The sequence below is a fragment of the Schistocerca serialis genome, chromosome 5 (genome assembly GCF_023864345.2).
Source record: "Schistocerca serialis cubense isolate TAMUIC-IGC-003099 chromosome 5, iqSchSeri2.2, whole genome shotgun sequence".
NCBI classification, from domain to species: Eukaryota; Metazoa; Arthropoda; class Insecta; order Orthoptera; family Acrididae; genus Schistocerca; species Schistocerca serialis.
The window spans coordinates 627,685,169-627,707,166 of record NC_064642.1 but is presented as its reverse complement, the minus strand read 5'-3'; the positions used below and the strand labels follow the sequence as shown (position 1 = coordinate 627,707,166).

Sequence of the window (21,998 nt, the reverse complement as noted above, 5' to 3'; positions counted from 1 at the left end):
ATGGTGTGGTGTCACCGCCAGACACCACACTTGCTAGGTGGTAGCCTTTAAATCGGCCGCGGTCCGTTAGTATACGTCGGACCCGCGTGTCGCCACTATCAGTGATTGCAGACCGAGCGCCACCACACGGCAGGTCTAGAGACACTTCCTAGCACTCGCCCCAGTTGTACAGCCGACTTTGCTAGCGATGGTTCACTGACAAATTACGCCGAGACGATAGTTAGCATAGCCTTCAGCTACGTCATTTGCTATGACCTAGCAAGGCGCCATTACCAGTTACTACTGATGCTGTAAAACATGTACCGTCAAGAGCGATGTTCACCAATTATGGATTAAAGTTAAGTATTCCAGCAGCTACGTACTTTTTTTGCTAGTATAATTACCTTGTCCTGTTCCAGACCTCACACCTGCCTGCGGAGCTTAAACGCGTGCCTTTCGGCTTCCTCATAGTGGATTGGCTGTCTTGCCAATCCACAACAAGTGGCGATGAGTCCACACCGCGTTCATAACTATACTGCCCTGATTTACTTGTGTAATGGCTTCGCCACAATCTCCAGATGTACTGTCCGAATTTTATCGCTTACAGAATCAGCAGACGCAGGCCTTACTGGATGCCCTTGGACGGCTCGTCCAGGGTCAACGTGCAATGCAAAACAATGCGGCAGCCGCCGCTTCACCGCTACCGCAGCCACAACAGGCAGTTGCACCAACTTTTCGTCCTTTTGATGCGGCACTGGAAAGCTGGACGGATTGGTCACGCCAATTTGGATTCCATCTCGTCGCCTACAGAATTCAAGGTAATGAGCGGCAGCCTTATCCTCTTTCGTCCGTCGGCATCCACACGTACCATGTGATAGTCAAATTATTTCCCTGACGCGACGTAGCAACTCTGTCCTACGACGAACTTTTGTCTGCATTAGACGCATATTTCAAAGAATCAGTCAATGTAGTTGCGAAATGGTATACCTTCTTTCGTACGAAACGTACGGCCGGTCAGACTAACAGGGAGTGGGTTGCAACCTTACTAGGGATTGTGCTTTTGATTGTCAATGTGGACTCCCTTATTCAGATACTATGGTGCGTGATGCAACTGCACAGAACGTTTCTGATGTTCGTATACGGGAACAGATTTTGAAACTAGTCAATCCCTCCCTTCAACAAGTGATGGACATATTGGATCGGCAGGACACATTTGACTTTTCTCAGGAATCATTTGAAACTGCGCCCCCCGTGTGTCACGTTAACGGGCCAGCCGGGTGAGCTGCACGGAACAGTAAACAGTCCTCGCGCTCGGCCGCGCCAAAGCCACCTGGCTCTCAGCCACGTGTACCACGCCAACAAGCAAATGCTGTGAAATCATGCCCGCGGTGTGCTACTAGACATTCGCGTGAGACTTGCCCGTCACGCCAGGCTATTTGCTTTTTCTGTAATAAAAAGGGCCATGTTCAAAGTGTTTGCCAGAAAAAGCTCAAATCGGAAGCTCAAAACCATTCCAGGCCCTTTGCTTCGCGCCGGAATCGAACCAAGGATGCTCAGGCTCGTGAAACTTCGCCTATGGAAATTCATGTAGTTCACTCCACTCCGCCCAGTGCTACTCTCTCTCACAGTGACTGTGTTCGTCCCACAAATAGTGTGCGTCGACATCGCCGGAAATCCCGTCAAGTCTCAAGTGATTCTGTACCAGTGTCAATTCACATTGCACGAGACAGTCGCTCTTGTCGTCAGCAGGACAATAAACTTTTAGTGGACTTGGACATTAACGGCAAAGTGATACCATTTCAGCTCAATACCGGAGCTGCAGTTTCATTGATCAGTCACGACACGTACAAACAGCTGGGCACACCTCCGTTGCGTGCCGCACATGTTAAGTTAAGTAGTTATTCGGGACAAGCGATCCCTGTGTTAGGACAGTGCAGCCTTCTTGCAATACAAAGGACAAACAAAACATGTGTCATTTTACGTCCTTTGTTCTTCTTCTGCAGTGAACTTGTTTGGTCTCGATTTATTTCAGTTGTTTAACTTGTCTATAGTAAATCAGGTCCTATCAGTGAACCAGACTGTGCCTTCAGACAGTGCTTCTCGTCTCTGTGAGGAATTTGCAGACATTTTTGCACCGGGTCTCGGTTGCGCTAAGAACTATAAAGCACATTTGGAACTGAACGTAAATGCGCAACCGAAATTTTTCTGAGCACGCAATGTTCCCCACGCATTGCGTGATGAGGTCACAAAAACATTACATGATTTGGAATCACAAGGTCTAATTGAACTTGTGCAGGCTTCTCTCTGGGCATCCCCCTTAGTAATTTTGCAAAAACTTTCCAGAAAATTGAGACTTTGTGTGGACTTCAAGGCAACAGTGAATCTCCAACTAGTGACTGCAACTTTTCCTTTACCCCGCCCGGAAGATCTTTTTGACAAACTGTACCCGGATAAATATTTTTCGAAGTTGGACCTAGCAGATGCGTACTTGCAAATACCGGTGGACGAAGAATTCCAGCGCGTTTTGGTGGTTAACAAGCATCTTGGTTTGTATCGATTCAACCGACTGCCATTCAGATGTGCATCCGCCCCTGCATTGTTTCAGCAATATCTACAAACTGTTTGTGCATCGGTCCCTACTGCAGGAAACTATCTGGACGATATAGTGATCTCCGGAAAGACGGAAGAAGAACATTTAGCCAATCTCAGAACATTATTTCAGGTCTTGCGACAAAATGGTCTTCGCTTGCGGAAGGACAAATGTGTGTTTTTTGCTCGTGACTTACCATACCTGGGACATGTACTCAATGCCCAAGGCATACATCCCAGTCCCGAGCACCTCCGTGCCATACAAGACTTGCCTTCGCCGCAGAATTTGAAGCAGCTACAGAGTGTGCTGGGCAAAATCAATTACTATCATCGCTATGTGCGCCACACCTCTTCCATTTCAGCTCCGCTTCATCGCTTACGCCGTAAAGGTGTTTCGTTCGTCTGGACGACAGAATGCGAACGCGCTTTTCGCCAGTTGAAATCGGCGTTGCTTTCCAATACTTGCCTTACGCCATTCGATCCCCGGAAGCCCCTTTTGTTGATGGTGGATGCATCGGATTTCGGGATAGGTGCTGTGTTTGCGCACAAAGATGGTTCGCACGATCGCCCTTTTGCCTTTGCGTCTAAATTGCTCTCGTCTACGCAAAGAAATTATTCATAGATCGAGAAAAAAGCATTGGCTCTCGTATTTGGTGTTACAAAGTTTCATGATTTCTTGTATGGTCGTCACTTTACCATCATCACAGACCATAAACCGTTGACATCGCTTTTTCATCCGAACAAGCCTGTACCTCCACGTACAGCGCAGTAATTCATTCGCTGGTCTATTTTCCTCTCGCAGTACCGCTACAATATCTTGTATTGGTCCACTGCTAAGCACGGAAACGTCGATGCGTTGTCCCGTTTGCCTGTTGCTGAGGATAGAGCATTCGATTCCTCCGAACTTGCTTGCATGTTCATTGATTCGAAAACCGATGACGTAGTCGAATCGTTTCCGATTGATTTTTGTCGTGTAGCTACAGCCACAGCTGCAAATCCTGTCCTTGCTACCATTCTGCATTTCGTTGCTGCTCAATGGCCCTCGTCAAAGTCACGGATCGGGGATCTGTTGATTTGCCGATTTTTTGCTCACAAGGAGAGACTTTTTGTATGACGTGGTGTTTTTCTGTTGCGTTCTGATAATGATCAGTCCAGTGTCGTGGTCCCACGTTTCTTACAGTCCTCTGTCTTACAGCTTCTCCACCAAGGACATTGGGGTATAGTGCGAACGAAACGACTAGCTCGTCAGCACTGTACTTGGTTCGGAATCGATGCCGCGATTACGAATATGTGCTCTTCTTGCATGGTGTGTGCCGAACAACAATCAGCACCACCGCGAAAATTTTTTGTATGGCCAAAAGCCTCTTCCCCTTGGCAACGCTTACACATCGATTTTGTTGTTCCATTCTGGAATGCTCGATGGTTGGTTGTGGTAGATTCTTTCAGTAATTTTCCGTTTGTTGTCTGGATGTCTTCCACGACGTCATCTGCCACCATCCAAGCGTTATCCGCTATCTTTTGCATTGAAGGTCTACCACAGACTATTGTTTCCGACAATGGCCCACAATTCATGTCCGCAGAATTTCAGTCATTCTGCAAGGCCAATGGTATTCAACATCTGACGTCCGCGCCATTTTCGTCACAGTCAAACGGTGCCGCTGAACGATTGGTCAGGACTTTCAAGTCACAGATGTTGAAGTTGTAAGAGTCGCATTCTCGGGAGGACGCATTATTGCTCTTTTTGTCCTCGTATCGCTCTCAGCCCCGAGATGGTCGCTCGCTGGCTGAGTTGCTTCACAGTCGCCCTCATCGAACTTCGATGTCTTTGCTACATCTGCCGCATCAGGTTCCTGTGCAGCGGCAGACACCTGCTTTTGCTCCAGGCGACGTTGTCTACTACTGCAACTATGTATTTGGTTTTGGGGGCGTCTGGTGAGGTGCGTCGGCATCTCAATCAGCTGCGCCTCTGTCGTCGCACGGGATCTGCCGCTCCCCGTCTGCTTTCAGCGACGGTGCCGTCCGGTCAGCGCCCTGGGAACCCATCTACTGGCTCGCCTCAGCCCCAGGTGTTACCGACACTGCCTTCCATTTTGCCCCATGGCGACGCGACGCAGCCGCCGCCTGTTCTCCCGCCGGCGCCGCCCGCAGTGGACACGTCGCTGCATCCGCCGGGCGCCTCCCTGGGGCACGCGCCGCCGATCGCTTCCCGTGACGAGTTGTCCTCCGCCATGGAACTCTTGCCCGCTCCGGACCGTATGTCGTCTTCGCCCATCGGGTGCCCCAGCCCGATGGAGGTCGACCCTTCGGTCCCTCCTGTCTCTCTACGGGCGCGTACACCGCATGTTGGCGTGCACCCTGAAGCAAGTTTTCAAGCGTTTCCTAGCTCCCCTCCGTCCAAATGGCAGTGTGCGGGTGGCACAGCCTCGCCTGTTGTTAGGCTCCCCACCTCGTCGCACACGCCAACATGGGGTCCTCTCCACGGCGGGCAGAAGCCTTATGCCACAACCGTCTGCCGATTTGCGGGGGAGGAATGTGGTGTCACCGCCAGACACCACACTTGCTAGGTGGTAGCCTTTAAATCGGCTGCGGTCCGTTAGTATACGTCGGACCCGCGTGTCGCCACTATCAGTGATTGCAGACCGAGCGCCGCCACATGGCAGGTCTAGAGACACTTTCTAGCACTCGTCCCAGTTGTACAGCCGACTTTGCTAGCGATGGTTCACTGACAAATTACGCTCTCATTTGCCGAGACGATAGTTAGCATAGCCTTCAGCTACGTCATTTGCTACAACCTAGCAAGGCGCCATTACCAGTTACTATTGACGCTGTAAAACATGTACTGTCAAGAGCAATGTTCACCAATTATGGATTAAAGTTAAGTATTCCAGCAGCTATGTACTTTTTTTGCTAGTATAATTACCTTGTCCTGTTCCAGACCTCACGCCAGCCTGCGTGAGCTTAAACGCGTGCCTTTCGGCTTCCTCATAGTGGATTGGCTGTCTTGCCAATCCACAACACATGGGATAGTGCATTATGAGTTCCTGCCTAACGGTTGCAGAGTCAATAAGGAATACTACCTGGAAGTTACATGCAATTTGTGTGAAGCACTCCAAAGAAAATGACCATAACTGTGGCAAAACAGCTCGTGGAAAATGTGTCATGATAAAGCTTCCACTTACGCCTCAATGTTTGTTCGTGATTTTTTGGGAAAAATATAAAAATACACAAAGAACTGGCCTGCAAATCTCATATGAGAAAACCCAGTACATAGAAAGAGTGCCACAAGACAAATTGCCTATTGTGACAACCCACGGGAAAATCGTACAAGTACCACATTTTAAGTACCTGGGAGAAATCATCCAGCCATCAGGGATCAACCTAAAGGCCAATGAGGAAAGAATAAAAAAACTACAGAAAGCATATAAACTCACGTGGAACTATTATAACAAAAAGTCCATATCCATTAACGCAAAACTGAAGCACTACAACACTGTCGTACTTCCGGAGGCACTGTATGCATCTGAAACAACACAAATAGGTGCGCAAACTAAAATCAAAGAAATAGAGAAACAAGAAAGGAAAATTCTCAGGAAAATTTTTGGCCCGATACAAGAGCAAGGAATCTGGAAGAAGAGACCAACATCAGAATTATATAAATACACAGACAAGATTACAGATACAATAAGGAAAAGAAGAATGCAGTTCTACGGACATATCCACAGGATGAATGAAAACAGAATTTGAAAGCGAATTCTTAAAGTCAACAACTCAGGCAGGGGAAAAACAAAATGGATAAAAGAAGTTGAAGAGGACCTCAGACAAGCACACATAACAGTAAACGATGCAGAAAATAGAACTGAATTCAGGAACATCATCAAAAAACATAAATTTGACACCACAACCCAGAAGAGACCAGGATGCAAATGGACAGCGGAGCGAAAGAAACAACACAGTGAACACATGAAGAAAATTTGGGCTCAGAAGGCATAAACAATCATCATAAAGGAATTCAAGTTCAAACACTCTCTTAAATGGGAATAATCAAAAATAATAATAATAATAATAATAATAATAATAAAATAAAAATGTTATTATGCCTCAGCCATTGCATTTGCTGTACATGGCCCCTATGACTTCTTTCTATTTCTGAGGTGGAAGAGAATCATGAAAGGACGTTGCTTTGCTACTATCAATGAGATAAAACCAGAACTACTGAATGAGTTGAACACCTTAACGAAAAGAGAGTTCCTCAAGTGCTTCCAAGAATGGAAAAAGAATTGGAAGAAGTGTACTACAGCTGAGGAGGATTATTCTGAAGAGGACAAAGTTGATGCTGATGAATAAATACAGATTCTTTAAGAAAAACAAAAATTCCCGTTACTTTCTGATCACAACTTACATATACCTACAGGATAAAACCAGGAGCTCCACGAGGCTGTTTCGAGATGATGATGTTTATAGGAAAGCTAAAAATCCAGAAGATGGTAGTGAAATACAGGAAGACGTATGGAAGTTCAATAACTGGAGGTGGGGTTCACAGTTGATGCTGAATGTAAATAAATGTAATGTACTACACATAAACGGGCCTAGACACACACTACTGATCACATATTACTGTCGGTGATAAACCTCTGAAAACTATAAAACCATAAAATGTATAGGAGTAACCATCCAGAGTGACATTAAGTGGAAAGACCACATAAAACAAATAGTAGATGCCAGACAGTGTCATTGGAAGAATATTCAGGAAATGCTATTCATCCATGAAAGAAGTGACTTAACAAAGCACCTGTAAGAATGATTCTTGAGTATTGCTCATCAAAGCTGTAATTTCATATATCTTTATTATACCGCACTACTAAGCTTCACTTCTGTGCCTGAGCTACGACACTAGTGTCCCTCATAATAACGTTAAGGGTAACACTGCAGTTACTGCCATAGGTTTCGGATGTTCTAATGGCCAAGAGTTTTGATTTATTTGGAGGTGAAATCTGCCTCTTTTCAAAACTTATACAGAATACTCCAGAAGGAAATGTTCTGAAACAGTTCCAAATCAATTGGGGATAAAAGCTTACGTTGGTTGTTTCTCCCTTCTTCTGCGGTACAACTGCAAACCAAAATATGTGAAATATATTGAAGTAAAGAGAGATTATATTGAAAAGTGGCAAACTGTTTTCTTTTTATGCCCTTCAAATGGTGATACAGTCAGAAACTTGTAGAACTACTCTGATAACTTAGACGAATGAAACAATCATGGGTATCTTTTATTACCTCATATGAGATTTAATCATAAATCACTTTCAATAAAATCTTATCGTAAGACTACAAAACAGTTTGGAAGCCAAATAACAGCAAATCAGGAGTAGTTGTACATCAGATTGAGGAATTATCCACTACGGAGACCCTCACCGCTTCTGTCCCTAGCTCCTTGTTGTTACTCATTATTTTGTTCAGCAAATAGTGCAAATTTACTGCTTTTGTGTACAGCACTAGCACTGAATCTGACAATTCATCTCTCATATTAATATACTGTTTAAAATCTTGAATTGCGTTACTGTTAACCCTCTGTCGGCAAACCTAACAAAACCGCCTTCATTTAATGTCACAATGCCAAAGACCCTTGGGAAATAATGGTAACCTACAATAATCAATAGATGCAAGGGGTTTATACTATTAATTCCTTGGGTCTTCATACAGAATGAAAACTTTACTGGCAGCACAATGTTCTTGTATACTCTATCTCAGATTTTTGTATTAATAATACATTTTTTCACTACGAAATAATTTGTCTTAGTTGGTCTACATTGCATAATTTCATTCAATAATATCATACAGAACAACTCCATCACCACCTTTCCCTTCCCGGGAGTGGAAAGACTTACATTGGAAGGAAAAAGGGACAGGTATACACTCGCACACTCACACATATCCATCCGCACATAACAGAAACAAGCAGACATACGTAAAGGCAAAGTTGCCACCGTTCATACCTCACCTGTCGTTCAATAACATCTTTGCCTCTGTACTTCCGTCTCGACTGAGACCTCTGCCCAAACTCTTTGCCTTTACATATGTCTGCTTGTGTCTGTTATGTGCGGATGGAGGCTAGTGTATACCTGTCCCTTTTCCCCTCCAAGGTGAGTCTTTCCGCTCCTGGGATTGGAATGACTCCTTACCCTCTCCTTTACAACCCACATCCTTTTGTCTTTCCCTCCCCTTCCCTCTTTCCTGATGAAGCAACCGTTAGTTGCGAAAGCTTGAAATTAGTGTGTGTGTTTGCATTTGTTATTGTTTCTATCCCGTACCAACGCTTTCGTTTGGTAAGTTACAGAATCTTTGTTTTTAGATATACTTATCCCACGTGGAATGTTTCCTTCTATTATATATGTTGTTGTTATGGTCTTCAGTCCTGAGACTGGTTTGATGCAGCTCTCCATGCTACTCTATCCTGTGCAAGTTTCTTCATCTCCCAGTACCTACTGCAGCCTACATCCTTCTGAATCTGCTTAGTGTATTCATCTCTTGGTCTCCTTCTACGATTTTTACCCTCCATGCTGCCCTCCAATACTAAATTGGTGATCCCTCGATGTCTCAGAACATGTCCTACCAACCGATCCCTTCTTCTAGTCAAGTTGTGCCACAAGGTCCTCTTCTCCCCAATTCTATTCAATACCTCCTCATTAGTCATCTGATCTACCCACCTAATCTTCAGCATTCTTCTGTAGCACCACATTTCAAAAGCTTCTATTCTCTTCTTGTCTAAGCTATTTATCATCCACGTTTCGCTTCCATAAATGGCTACACCCCATACAAATACTTTCAGAAATGACTTCCTGACATTTAAATCTATACCCGATGTTAACAAATTTTTCTTCTTCAGAAACGCTTTCCTTGCCATTGCCAGTCTACATTTTATATCCTCTCTACTTCAACCATCATCAGTTATTTTGCTCCCCAGATAGCAAAACTCCTTTACTACTTTAAGTGTCTCATTTTCTAATCTAATTTCCTCAGCATCACCTGACTTAATTCGAATACATTCCATTATCCTCATTTTGCTTTTGTTGATGTTCATCTTATACCCTCCTTTCAAGACACTGTCCATTCCATTCAACTGCTCTTCCATGTCCTTTGCTGTCTCTGACAGAATTACAATGTCATCGGCAAACCTTAAAGTTTTTATATCTTCTCAATCAATTTTAATTCCTATTCTAATTTTTTTTGTTTTTTTTTGTTTTTTTTTTTTTTTTTTGTTTCCTTTACTGCTTGCTCAATATACAGATTGAATAACATCAGGGATACGCTAAAACCCTGTCTCACTCCCTTCCCAACCACTGCTTCCCTTTGATGTCCCTCGACTCTTATAACTGCCATCTGGTTTCTGTACAAATTGTAAATAGCCTTTCGCTCTCTGTATTTTACCCCTGCCACCTTCAGAATTTGACAGAGAGTATTCCAATCAACATTGTCAAAAGCTTTCTTTAAGTCTACAAATGCTAGAAACGTAAGTTTGCCTTTCCTTAATCTATTTTCTAAGATAAGTCGTAGGGTCAGTATTGCTTGACGTGTTCCAACATTTCTATGGAATCCAAACTGATCTTCCCCAAGGTCGGCTTCTATCAGTTTTTCCATTTGTCTGTAAAGAATTCGCGTTAGTATTTTGCAGCTGTGACTTACTAAACTGATAGTTCGGTAATTTTCACATCTGTCAACACCTGCTTTCTTTGGGATTAGAATTATTATATTCTTCTTGAAGTCTGAGGGTATTTCGCCTGTCTCATGCATCTTGCTCACCAGATGGTAGAGTTTTGTCAATTAAGGGATCTGACATTCCACGCTCCGATCCGTAGAACACCAGTTTTCTTTCTCTTGATAACAACGTCCTCTTGAGTAGTCCCTGCCCGGAGATCCGAATGGGGAACTATTTTACCTCCGGAATATTTTACCCAAGAGGACGCCATCATTATTTAATCATACCATAAAGCTGCATGCCCTCGGGAAAAATTACAGCTATAGTTTCCCCTTGCTTTCAGCCGTTCGCAGTACCAGAACAGCAAGGCCATTTTGGTTAGTGTTACATGGCCAGATCAGTCAATAATCCAGACTTTGCCCCTGCAACTACTGAAAAGGCTGCTGCCCCTCTTCAGGAACCACATGTTTGTCTGGCCTCTCAACAGATACCCCTCCGTTGTGGTTGCACTTACGGTACGGCTATCTGTATCGTTGAGGCATGCAGACCTCCCCACCAACAGCAAGGTCCATGGTTCCTGGGGGAGGATATAAAGCATTACCGGAAAAATAAGGTGGTCAGAATAAAATGCCACCTCCAGCTGCTCATACAACTGACAATACTGGTCATCACTGACAGTCCGTATTGTCCCTTATGTTTCACTTGGGAAAATAAACTGCTTTCTTTTAAGTAACCAACCTTAAAGTACACAGTTATAACAGATATGAAGACGACATCATTATGAACAAAGAAATTTGTCACTGATGCATGGAGATGTTAGATATGATGGTACTATTTTTTTTTCAACTTTTTCAGCAGAGTATAATATAAAACAGGAACTCATTCCTTATGTACTGAAAATGTTATTTATATGATATTTGCAGAACTTACACCCTGGATGCAGTTTCTTGTGAAGTGAGGGCATGTGAAATTATTTTTGGTGATCCATCAGTCAGATGGGGATGTTACGCTTGGCAGCCCCACTACTAAATCAGAAAACATTAACTTGCTTCCTATTGTTTCTGAAATGTGGTGATTCTGCAAAACTTAAGGGCTACAAAGATAAATTAACATATTACCAACTCAGTGGAAATAAATGAAAGTGTGGGAGCTTGTTACCAGAGGTCTCCCAGTCGTGCGCAGAAAGATGGATGTCACGTGGCTTGAGATTAACATGGCTACAGTGCCAAATGGGGCAGGCTCTGCATGCCAGGCAATCGGAGGAATGGGAAAAAAACAGAGTTCGTCAATCAGCAAGCAGTTACGGTGCACTGTGACGGTATTCTTCATTACAATGTGGCCCGGAGACAACATTTTGATGACTTTATACTAGAAAGATTCATCACGAAACTGAGGAGGGGGACAAAGTGTGACAAGAGTAGCGTAGGAGATTGGTATTGCTCACAGCATTGTTTCAAGTGTGTGGAGAGCATTCTGAACAACACACACTGCTGCCCACAATACAAGAGGTGGTTGACCACGGTCCACTGTAGCAACACATCACTGCAATATTGTGCAAAAGACCAGAAGAGGCCTCACATCAAACAGCACGTGTAATTGCAACCTTATTTAACAGAACTGCAAAGCATGCAGTCTTGTACTTCACAGGGGCATGGAAACTGCATGGGGATGGTCTCTTGCTCGATGACCATGTGTTGTGTTCCATTAACACCTACACAATGGTGGCACAAGTTACAATGAAGCCAAGAGTACAGCGACTGGGCCAACAAAAACTAGGAAGGTACGCTCTTCTCAGATGAGAGTAGATTCAGTCTGTGTAATGAATCTGGATGTATCCTCATATCGTGAGAAGTGGGTACATGCACTGCACCCATGAACATTGTCGAACATGGCCGTTTTGGTGGTCCAGGTGTTATGGTGTGGGGTCTACTGAGCACCCACATGTGGTCAACAAGGTTTAAGTTGGAGATCAGGCAGGACATTCCATTCACCGAAGGCCTGTTGGCGGAAAGCTTAATTGTTTAGCTGTCTCTTCGTTGTGAGTGTCTGCAACTCAACATCTCCACTACATGGTGAGTAGCAACCTATCTTTTTAAAAATATTCACACAATGTAAAAATGTTAAGCACTGAGCTCAGTGTGTAGCCTGTCTGCTAATCAATGTATCATCTTTACATAAGGATTCAGTTACTTGGTGTTTGGTATTCAAAATGTAACCATCTATGTGAGTGAGGTCATGTCCTATAATTAAATGATAACTTCTATGTCAGTGTGAAGCTAGTCAAACAGTACATGCACTATGTTATTTGTCAGCCAGTGCCCAGTAGTTGAAGTGTGAAATTAATATATTGCCTCTTTAAAAGTGCTGTGAAAACACTCCTAGACTAGGTAAAAGTGGTGAGCTGTGATATATTAACTATCTAAAATCATGAATACAAGCTGAAGAATATTCATTTCTGCAGTTTTGTACATATTAAACACAACTGTTCACCAAATTTATCAATCACAGAATTATGAACAAATTCCAAAAGACTTCAGGGACATAATTATGGTTCAGTAACACTTCAACTCTCACTGTGATGAAGAGCAGGCAATATCATGAATGTGGAGAAATACCTTGTATAGGCCAATCACAGGAGCAGGAAACAGAGCATTTAGCCGCTCGGTGCACCAGTTTTCAACTGAGCTGTATAGGATGTATATATTGTCTTTCAGTATAGCCCACACTCCAAAATAGTGACCTGGAAGGAAATTAAAAAAATGTTATACATCAATATGATAAAAATGCTGCTGAGCCCTGGAAAACATTAGTGATGGTTTATATCAATTTCATGTAATTTTAGAAAATCACAACAAACACAAACTTCTAATCACTCAAACACAAAAAACAATCCAGAACTTTTGCCAGTGATCAAAGGCATGTACTTAATAGCTATGAAAGCATTGTACTCAACTAGTTATGTTTCGTTATAGGCCTCATTCAGTATTTTACTGTACCACCAATTATTTTAACAGTTAATTTATCTGAAAACTGTATCACTTCTGCATACTGGACAATGGAGACACTACACTGAAAACCAGCTTGTTTTCTTTGATGGAGTAAAATCCAATGTTTTTTCTGTGTCACTGCTGATAATTTTTGTGAACATCTTGTACATTACGGAGAAAGATACTCATACGTCTATAGTTTTTTGGCTTGTCTGTCTTCTTCCTGATGAAGTAGAATAACTACGATATTGTTCCAGTTTTGGAGACTTTTCTTCCTTGCTTTATGGGGATAAAAGGTGGTTGCCTGTGGTTAATTTCACGTGAAATCACCCAGTGGCCGTTGCCCTTATGTCACAGATTTTTCTGAAAATTTGGTGTAAGAATCTACATAATGAGTTAGGGTTAAAATATTTTTTCTGGAATTTTTTGACCAAAATTGTAATTAGGAGACCATTTTGAAATGTGGGCCCCTTCTACCAACTGGTGTTGAGAAACCAAGTGCCTCGTAAGTTTGTAACCACTATAACTTCTTTATTTATGAATCACTTTTATTCAACTTGGTGACATTGGAAAGTAAAAGAATACAGCTATAATACAAAAATTATTAAAGTGCTGTGTGTAAGCAAAAAATGTTTGAAAATTTGTAATTAATGTAATTACTCACCATTTTTTTCAAATTTCAGGAATTTTTTTTCAGCAGAATCACAAGTTTCACCATCTGAATTTTTGTTTCAAATAATTCCTACTGCCATACTTTTCAACATTAAAAAAATCAGAAGGGTGTTTGTCCTCTATTCTTAGATCTTATACTTTTTCAATAGTGCTGTAATAACTAATTGCTTCAAATAGCTAATCAACAATACAAGAAACAACAATGAAAAATTCAGTCTAGCAGCAACTCTCACGTGCAACCCTGGCCGTGTTTGTTAGGTTTTTGCGAGTCTGTGCACTTTATATATATATATCTGAAGGACTTTTTTGTCTTGATTTTGTGCTTCTTACATAAATAGCCATTCTGTCTGGTTCCATAATGTGAATATTAGAGATCACTTAATAAAGTAGTCATTAACTCTTTCTCATTTCTCCCTTGAAGATTCTTCATAGTACATTCTTGACTAATTAGAGAACAAGAAAAAGTTTCAAACCATCCAGTTCTTTTCTGCAACATATACAGTTGATTAAAAATCACAATGGAAAACAAATGTTCTTTTGTTTTGTGTCAGCAGTTGTGTGTCAGAAGAAAAGAAGTAGCAGTGAAGAGCTTGATTTAACAGATATGTCAAGCCTGAATCAAGCTGATATTGAATTATTGAAGCTAAGAAGCACCTGTGAAAGTATTGAGTGTGTTTGTTCTTCTCACAAAAGGCTCTATTTGGGAACATTTGAAGACAGACAAAGAATTTGCTGTGACCCTTTTAAGAAGAATGGTAAAAAGCCTGCTAAGAAATCTTTGAAACCTATTTCTTAAACAATGGCAAGAAAATACAAAACCCTTGGACATATCCCAGGTAACAAGCTGTGCATAACATGCCGTAAGGACATTTTATCTCCTATGGGGAATAACCTTCCAGGGATGGATGAATGTGAAGTTGAAGATCAAGAATATACACCAGATCCATCTACAGCTCTTCAATAATTTAATGAAAGTTGTGAATTACTTGAAATTTCACCATTTAAGGTTACCAAGAGAGTACAAGACAGGCAGGAATACCTCGGGCCTACTCTAAACACCATCCCACAGGTGGGAGAGGGGGGGGGGGGGGGGGTGTACTTACCCTTCTCCATATCTTTTTAAAATTGTAGTTACTTTTAACTATCCAATATTTTACAAGTAACGTTGCTTATAAAGCTAGCTTCAAGATATAGAACACTCAGAAAAATTGTCAGTAAGTTTATTCTGTTTTTTATTTATGTTTCTCGTAATGAGACATGAGAAGGAATGATTGAAATGTATTTTAAAGAAATTTTTTATCATCAAGACTGCATTGCTCTCCTTTGACACTCGATGGTTATTAAAATTCACAAAATATAGTAGAATTGCCCCCACCCCCATGAACTGTGAACCTTATCATTGGTGGGGAGGCTTGCGTGGATCAGTGATACAGATAGCCGTACCATAGGTGCAACCACAATGGAGCGGCATCTGTTGAGAGGCCAGACAAATGTGTGGTTCCTGAAGAAGCGCAGCAGCCTTTTCAGTAGTTGCAGGGGCAACAGTTTGGATGATCGACCTGGCCTTGTAACATTAACCAGAATAGTGTTGCTGTGCTGGTACTGTGAACTGCTGAAAGCAAGGGGAAACTGCAGCCGTAATTTTTCTCGAGGGCATGCAGCTTTACTGTATGAATAAATTATGATGGCAGCCTCCTGGGTAAAATATTCCAGAGATAAAATAGTCCCCCATTCGGATCTCCAGGTAGGGACTACTCAGGAGGACGGCATTATCAGGAGAAAGAAAACTGGCATTCTACGGATCGGAGCATGGAAGCAGATCACTTAATTGGGCAGGTAGGTTACAAAATTTAAAAAGAGAAATGGATAGGTTAAAGTTATATACAGTGGGAATTAGTGAAGTTCGGTGGCAGGAGGAACAAGAGTTCTGGTCAAGTGAATACAGGATTATAAATACAAAATCAATTAGGGGTAATGCATGAGTAGGTTTAATAATGAATAAAAAAAATAGGAGAGTAGGTAAGCTACTACAGACAGCGTAGTGAACACATTATTGTAGCCTAGATAGACATGAAGCCCATGCATACCACAGTTTATATGCCAACTAGCTTCACAGATAATAAAGAGATTGATGAAATGTATGATGCGACAGAAGAAATTATTCAGATAGTTAAGGGAGACAGAAATTTATAGCACGGGGGACTGGAATTCGATAGTAGAAAAAGAAGAAAGAGAAAAGTAGTAGGTAAATATGGAATGGGGGCAAGGAATGAAAGAGGAAGCAGCCTAGTAGAATTTTGCACAGAGCATAACTTAATAATAGCCTAATACTTGGTTTAAGAATCATGAAAGAAGATTGTATAGGAGGAAGAAGACTGGAGACAGTGGAAGGTTTCAGATATATTATATAATGGTAAAAATTATATATTTATATTTATATAATGGTAAGACAGAGATGTAGGAACCAGGTTGAAAATTAGAAGACATTTCCAGGGGCAACCGTGGACTCTGCTCACAATTTGTTGGTAATGAACTGTAGATCAAAACCGAAGAAACTGCAAAAAGGTGTGAAAGAGATGAGACGTAGAAATCCGTGGGTAAGAGGGCTAGTAGAAATCCATGGGTAATACAAGAGTTGCTGAATTTAATTAATGAAAGAAGAAAATATAATAATCCAGTAAAAGAAATAGGCGAAAAGGAATACAAATGTCTCAAAAATGAGATCGACATGAAGTGCAAAATGGCTAAGCAGGGATGGCTAGATGACAAATGTAAGGATGTAGAGGCATATATCACTAGGGATAAGGTAGATGCTGCCTACAGGAAAATTAAAGTGATCGGAAAAAAGAGAATCACCTGTATGAATATCTAAAGCTCAGATGGAGAACCAGTTCTAAGCAAAGAAGGGAAATCAGAAAGATGGAAGGAGTATATAGAATGTCCATACAGGGGCAAAGTGCTTAAGGGTTCTATTATGGAAACGGAAGAGGATGTAGATGAAGGTGAAATGGGATATATGATACTGCATGAAGAATTTGACGGGGCACTGAAAGACCTAAGTTGAAACAAGGCCGGGAGTAGACAACATTCCATTAGAACTACTGATAACCTTGGGATAACCAGCCGTGACAAATCTCTACCATCTGGTGAGCAAGATGTATAAGACAGGCAAAATACCCTCAGACTTCAAGAACAATATAATAATTCCAATCCCAAATAAAGCAGGTGTTCACAGGTGTGAAAATTACTGAACTATCAGTTTAGTAAAGTCACGGCTGCAAAATACTAACATGAATTATTTGCAGACAAATGGAAAAACTGGTAGAAGCCAACCTTGAGGAAGATAAGTTTGGATTCCATAGAAATGTTGGAACACACAAGGCAATACTGACCCTATGACTTATCTTAGAAGATAGATTAAGGAAAGGCAAACCTAAACTTCTAGCATTTGTAGACTTAGAGAAAGCTTCAGACAATGCTGGCTGGAATACTCTCTTTCAAATTCTGAAGGTGGCGGGGGTCAAATACAGGGAGCAAAAGGCTATTTACAATCTGTACAGAAACCAGGTGGCAGTTATAAGAGTCTAGGGGGCATGAAAGGGAAGCAGTGGTTGGGAAGGGAGTGAGACAGGGTTGTGGCCTATCCCCGATGTTATTCAATCTGTATATTGAGTAAGCAGTAAAAGGGGGGAAACGAATTAAATCAGGTGATGCTGAGGGAACTAGATTAGGAAATGAGACACTTAAAGTAGTAGATGAGTTTTGTTGTTTGGGGAGCAAAATAACTGGTGATGGTCGAAGCAGAGAGCATATAAAATGTAGACTGGCCTGGCAATCGCAAGGAAAGCATTTCTGAGGACGTGAAATTTGTTAACACTGTGTAAAGACTTATGTGTCAGGAAGTCTTTTCTGAAAGTATTTGTATGTAGTGTAGCCATGTATGGAACTAAAACATGGACAATAAATAGTTTAGACAAGAATAGAGTAGACGCTTTAGAAATACAGTGCTACGGAAAAATGCCGGAGATTATATGGGTAGATGATGTAACTAATGAGGAGGTACCGAATAAAATTGGAGAGAAGAGAAATTTGTGGCACAACTTGACTAGAAGAAAGGATTGGTTGGTAGGACACATTTTTAAGTTATGGCTACAATAAACCCTTTTAACCTAATGTTTAATAAAAAGGAGATAGAAGTAACTACCAAAATTTTAGAGGGATTCCTTCCCGGAGACAGCATGCAAGACTTATGCTGGATCCTGATTAGCACATTCAAAATAAGGTCACAATGTTTATTAAGTCACGAATGAAATGGATTTCCTTGAAGAAAATGACAACAGACACTGTATTTGTGATGAAACAGGTCACTGAAAAACATAAAAAATTTAAACATGAGAGCCAGTAAGCATTTTTGGTCCAGAAAAAGTGTTTGATAAAGTTAACACAGATAAAGCTGCAGAGCATAATAATGAGTGCCCATTCCATTTAATAAACAACTTAAAAAGCTTACACAAGAACACAACAATCACATTAGATATGAATGGAGAGCTGACAGCACTAGGGCTGTAAGACAAGAGTATAACAGCATTTTAACCACACTTTTTAATAAATATATAAACAGGGTATATACGTGGACAAGGAAAAAAAAAGTCCCGGATTTTTTCCAGATTTCCCGGTTAAAAATACACTTTCTCCCGGATGAAAATACACTTTTTACGTGTTAAGTAACAGTATACTTTAAAAGTTTCAAGAATTACTGCAACTAATGGCCAGTATACTTTTCCTCAGAACTGTAAAACTTATCAATCCTTTCAATGGTTGTGGTTTTACACACCGGCATAGAATTTCCCAGCACTTTAGAAAACGAAACTCAGGGGAAAAAACACGTTTTGGAAAGATGTCTGATGTGCAGCAACACATACACTGCATATTTCGTATTACGAAAGTATAAATTCGAATTCTACTAAACACTGCATGTTACTTTCCAAAGGATTGAAACCGACATTGCAATGCATTTTTGTAAGCCAGTCGTAGCTCATGTCAAGCAATCTCGCCAGTCGATGACAGCGGGTATTCAGAGCATAGGACACGTGATGTAGTCAGCCAATGGCAACATCACTGTTAAGTAGCACGAACACACAAATAGGAAAAGGTAATGGTTTAAATTGATGTACATAGTGTTGCTACAACAAAAGAAAAGCCTTTACGTATAGCATTGGTCTCTAAGATTAATAAGCTTCAAGAGAAGCTAAGCTTTCACACATAATGTTGATCTTTTCTGAGCGTGTTACACTTTAAGATACATCACAAAAAAATGCCAGTAAAATTTTTAACAATGACATAAATGTCTGATCTTCTGGGCTCGAAAATATTTTAAATGGTCATCCTCAAAGATTTGATTTTTGAATGAGAGTCAAATGCTCTGTGATTTAAGAAATTCATCAGACATTCGCACTCAGAGTTCATCTTGTGTAAAAGGAAATTTACTTTACTTGAAAGTAACACTTTTCAAACAACCATTCAGAATATTTTCCCGCGACCTGTTAGAAATAGATTCGTTTCAGCAGTTGCACCAGATGACAGGTGTCGCCATGCTTGCGCAGCTACAATAACGTGTACAACATTAAAAGAGCTTACATTATTTCATAAAAGAAAACATTAGAGGATACTCCAAGAGCATGGGAATTAGGCGAACCATACTAAAATGTATAATTCGGCTTAAAGTGCACATTTGTATGCGCAGATTCAGATATAATTTTCTTGGAGTACCAGTACTGTATTATCTCAGGTTTAGTTCTTTATTAAGGCATAATAACCATGCGTGCTAGAAGATGAAAATGTGAACTTGAAATGCAGCGAACAGTTGAAACTTGCCAATAGCGTGGAATTAAACACTTCGTATCAAATAAATTGACTGCCTCAGCAGAAAAGATTAATAAAAGTCAAATTTCTTTAACAAACTGAAAAAAATAACTTCATTGTTCCGCAAGGCGATTAACGCTTGACTGTCAGAAAGGTGGAAACAAAATAAAATATGGAACTAATAACATATTTTAGCCTTCCGTAATCATGTGAATGTATTTCAATTCACTTTATAGCTCCCAGTCACAGAAATCCGTTTTGTTTTCATTTGACGGGAGAGCAATAAAAAAAGAGGAAACAGCGAGATCACTTAAAGTAAATACGGGTCACGTGGAGACTACCACGTTCCCACTACAACTCAGACTGATCTGTGCATCAGGTCCGGATCTACGATATTTCCGGACCAGGGTAATATTAGATAGTGGCGCCTCCTCCCTCGAGTGTTTGAGGCAGGACGCCAAAAATTCAAAAAATCGACTTTTCAAAAATATTTTCATTTTGTAGTGCACTTGTTTCTTAAGAGTCTGATACATAAAACATATACGTTTGAGGGAACGTAAGACAGGTTATTTGGTCTTAAGTGTGCCGAAGTGCAGTGCCACGCCTCTTCACACAGCATTCTTTCACCGCACGTCTCTATGTTTCGTTCCGTGGAATTCAAACATATAAAATTTTGCAATGGGTGCCACCAAACTATATTCAGGTCAGTGGAAATTAAAATGCCCTGTGGTGCCTCTTCTGCTCCCAATCGGCTGTTTTGACATCCTGCCCTTCTTTTAAAAAATCTCGCAATTAATACTGGATGGGATTATTTGTAACCGGCAGAACAAGAACTCTTCAGAAAATATGCACTCTTTATTGCCTATTAGCTAATAACTTGCTGTTTTGTGTGACATAAAATTAATTATAGGATACATAAATTCAGAAAAGACTAGAGACAAGCAAGACAGTACACATTTCATCAATCCTTTGGTCCTACCAATTTTTTTCTCTCTAATCTTGCCACAGTGTTATATGGCATACTTTCCTTTCTGGGAAAGAATCTAGTACCTCATCAAAGTTCGTCAACACTTTGCTACATGAAAAAACGAAATGTTGTTGTCTAATATTAGAAAAGCTGTCTATACAAACAGTACCAAGACTGGTGTGGTTTCTTGATCTGATTACGTGTATTTTGTTACTGTCTGCTACATAAAACGAAAAAGGCCTGCCTAATAGTGCAGCAATTGCTACACACACTAAATAAACAAGACTGTTTTGGCACATATGGTCATTTTTATAACATGACAGAATATAATTCACGAGGTACCACATCAAATGCCTATTAGGCCTACTACAAGTAGTAGTACAAAATTTTTACATAAATTTGGAACCGTCATATTCTTCCATAATTTGTGTGAGTACCCGTTACTTCTCCTTCCTCATTCTAACAAACAATCTTGTTATCACTAATTCTGTAACCATTCCTGCCGGTGTCAAAATTTATTCTCTGGTTAACTTCACTAACCCTGCCACAATCACCAGTTTAGTTATCCCGCATTTATTCTCCAGTTAGGCATTATTACACATTCGTGCAACGCGTTTTCCGCGCTACTCCCAGAACAGAACTTTTGCGGCTGCTAGCTGGGGACTGTATAACTGGCCCTTAGTGGTGTAGTGGTATGGCCAAAAATTTTCTGTCAAAATTTCATTTTTTTGGATACACAGAGAAGACAATACGTAATCTTTGTTGCCTGTTATTCCTGTTAGTTGCTTATCTCCACTCTGGCAGTCTGAGTCAATGGAATTCACTAGTAATTATAACGAGGCTGATCATTTGCAAACCCAGTCAACCACATAAACAGCGATTGTCATTCACCCCTTTGGCTTTATTTGCTCAGTTCGTATGGACCCGTCCCCTTTTGTCTGCATGAAAGTTTATTTCTAGATGCAATGGGGATTCCCCTGGCAGAGACATCACGTGCACTATGCACACATTCAAAAATCAACTTATGATTCAATCAGAAACCAACTTAGAATTTGATCAAAAATGTTCAAAAACCAACAGGGATGCGTTCAAAATGATATGAGTAATCAACAGACCAATGTGTGCTGAATGCTAGGCACTTTGTGAAACAAGGTCTTTTTCCTCAATAATATGAATTTTACAAACGACAGGAAAGTAAGATCCAGGAAGCTGAAATGGGATTTTTAGGGCAGTTTAAGCTGTACCAGAGCAG

General features: G+C 41.0%; 1 protein-coding gene across 1 annotated transcript in view; it reads right to left on the bottom strand.

Moving 5' to 3' along the window:
• Positions 1-21,998, bottom strand: part of LOC126481073 (transmembrane protein 245) — a 255,825-nt gene that overhangs the window by 196,659 nt on the left and 37,168 nt on the right. Inside the window, exon 5 of the mRNA XM_050104559.1 lies at positions 12,874-12,998. Within this exon, the coding sequence (XP_049960516.1) occupies positions 12,874-12,998 (125 nt within the window). The remainder of the gene's footprint in view (positions 1-12,873; positions 12,999-21,998) is intronic.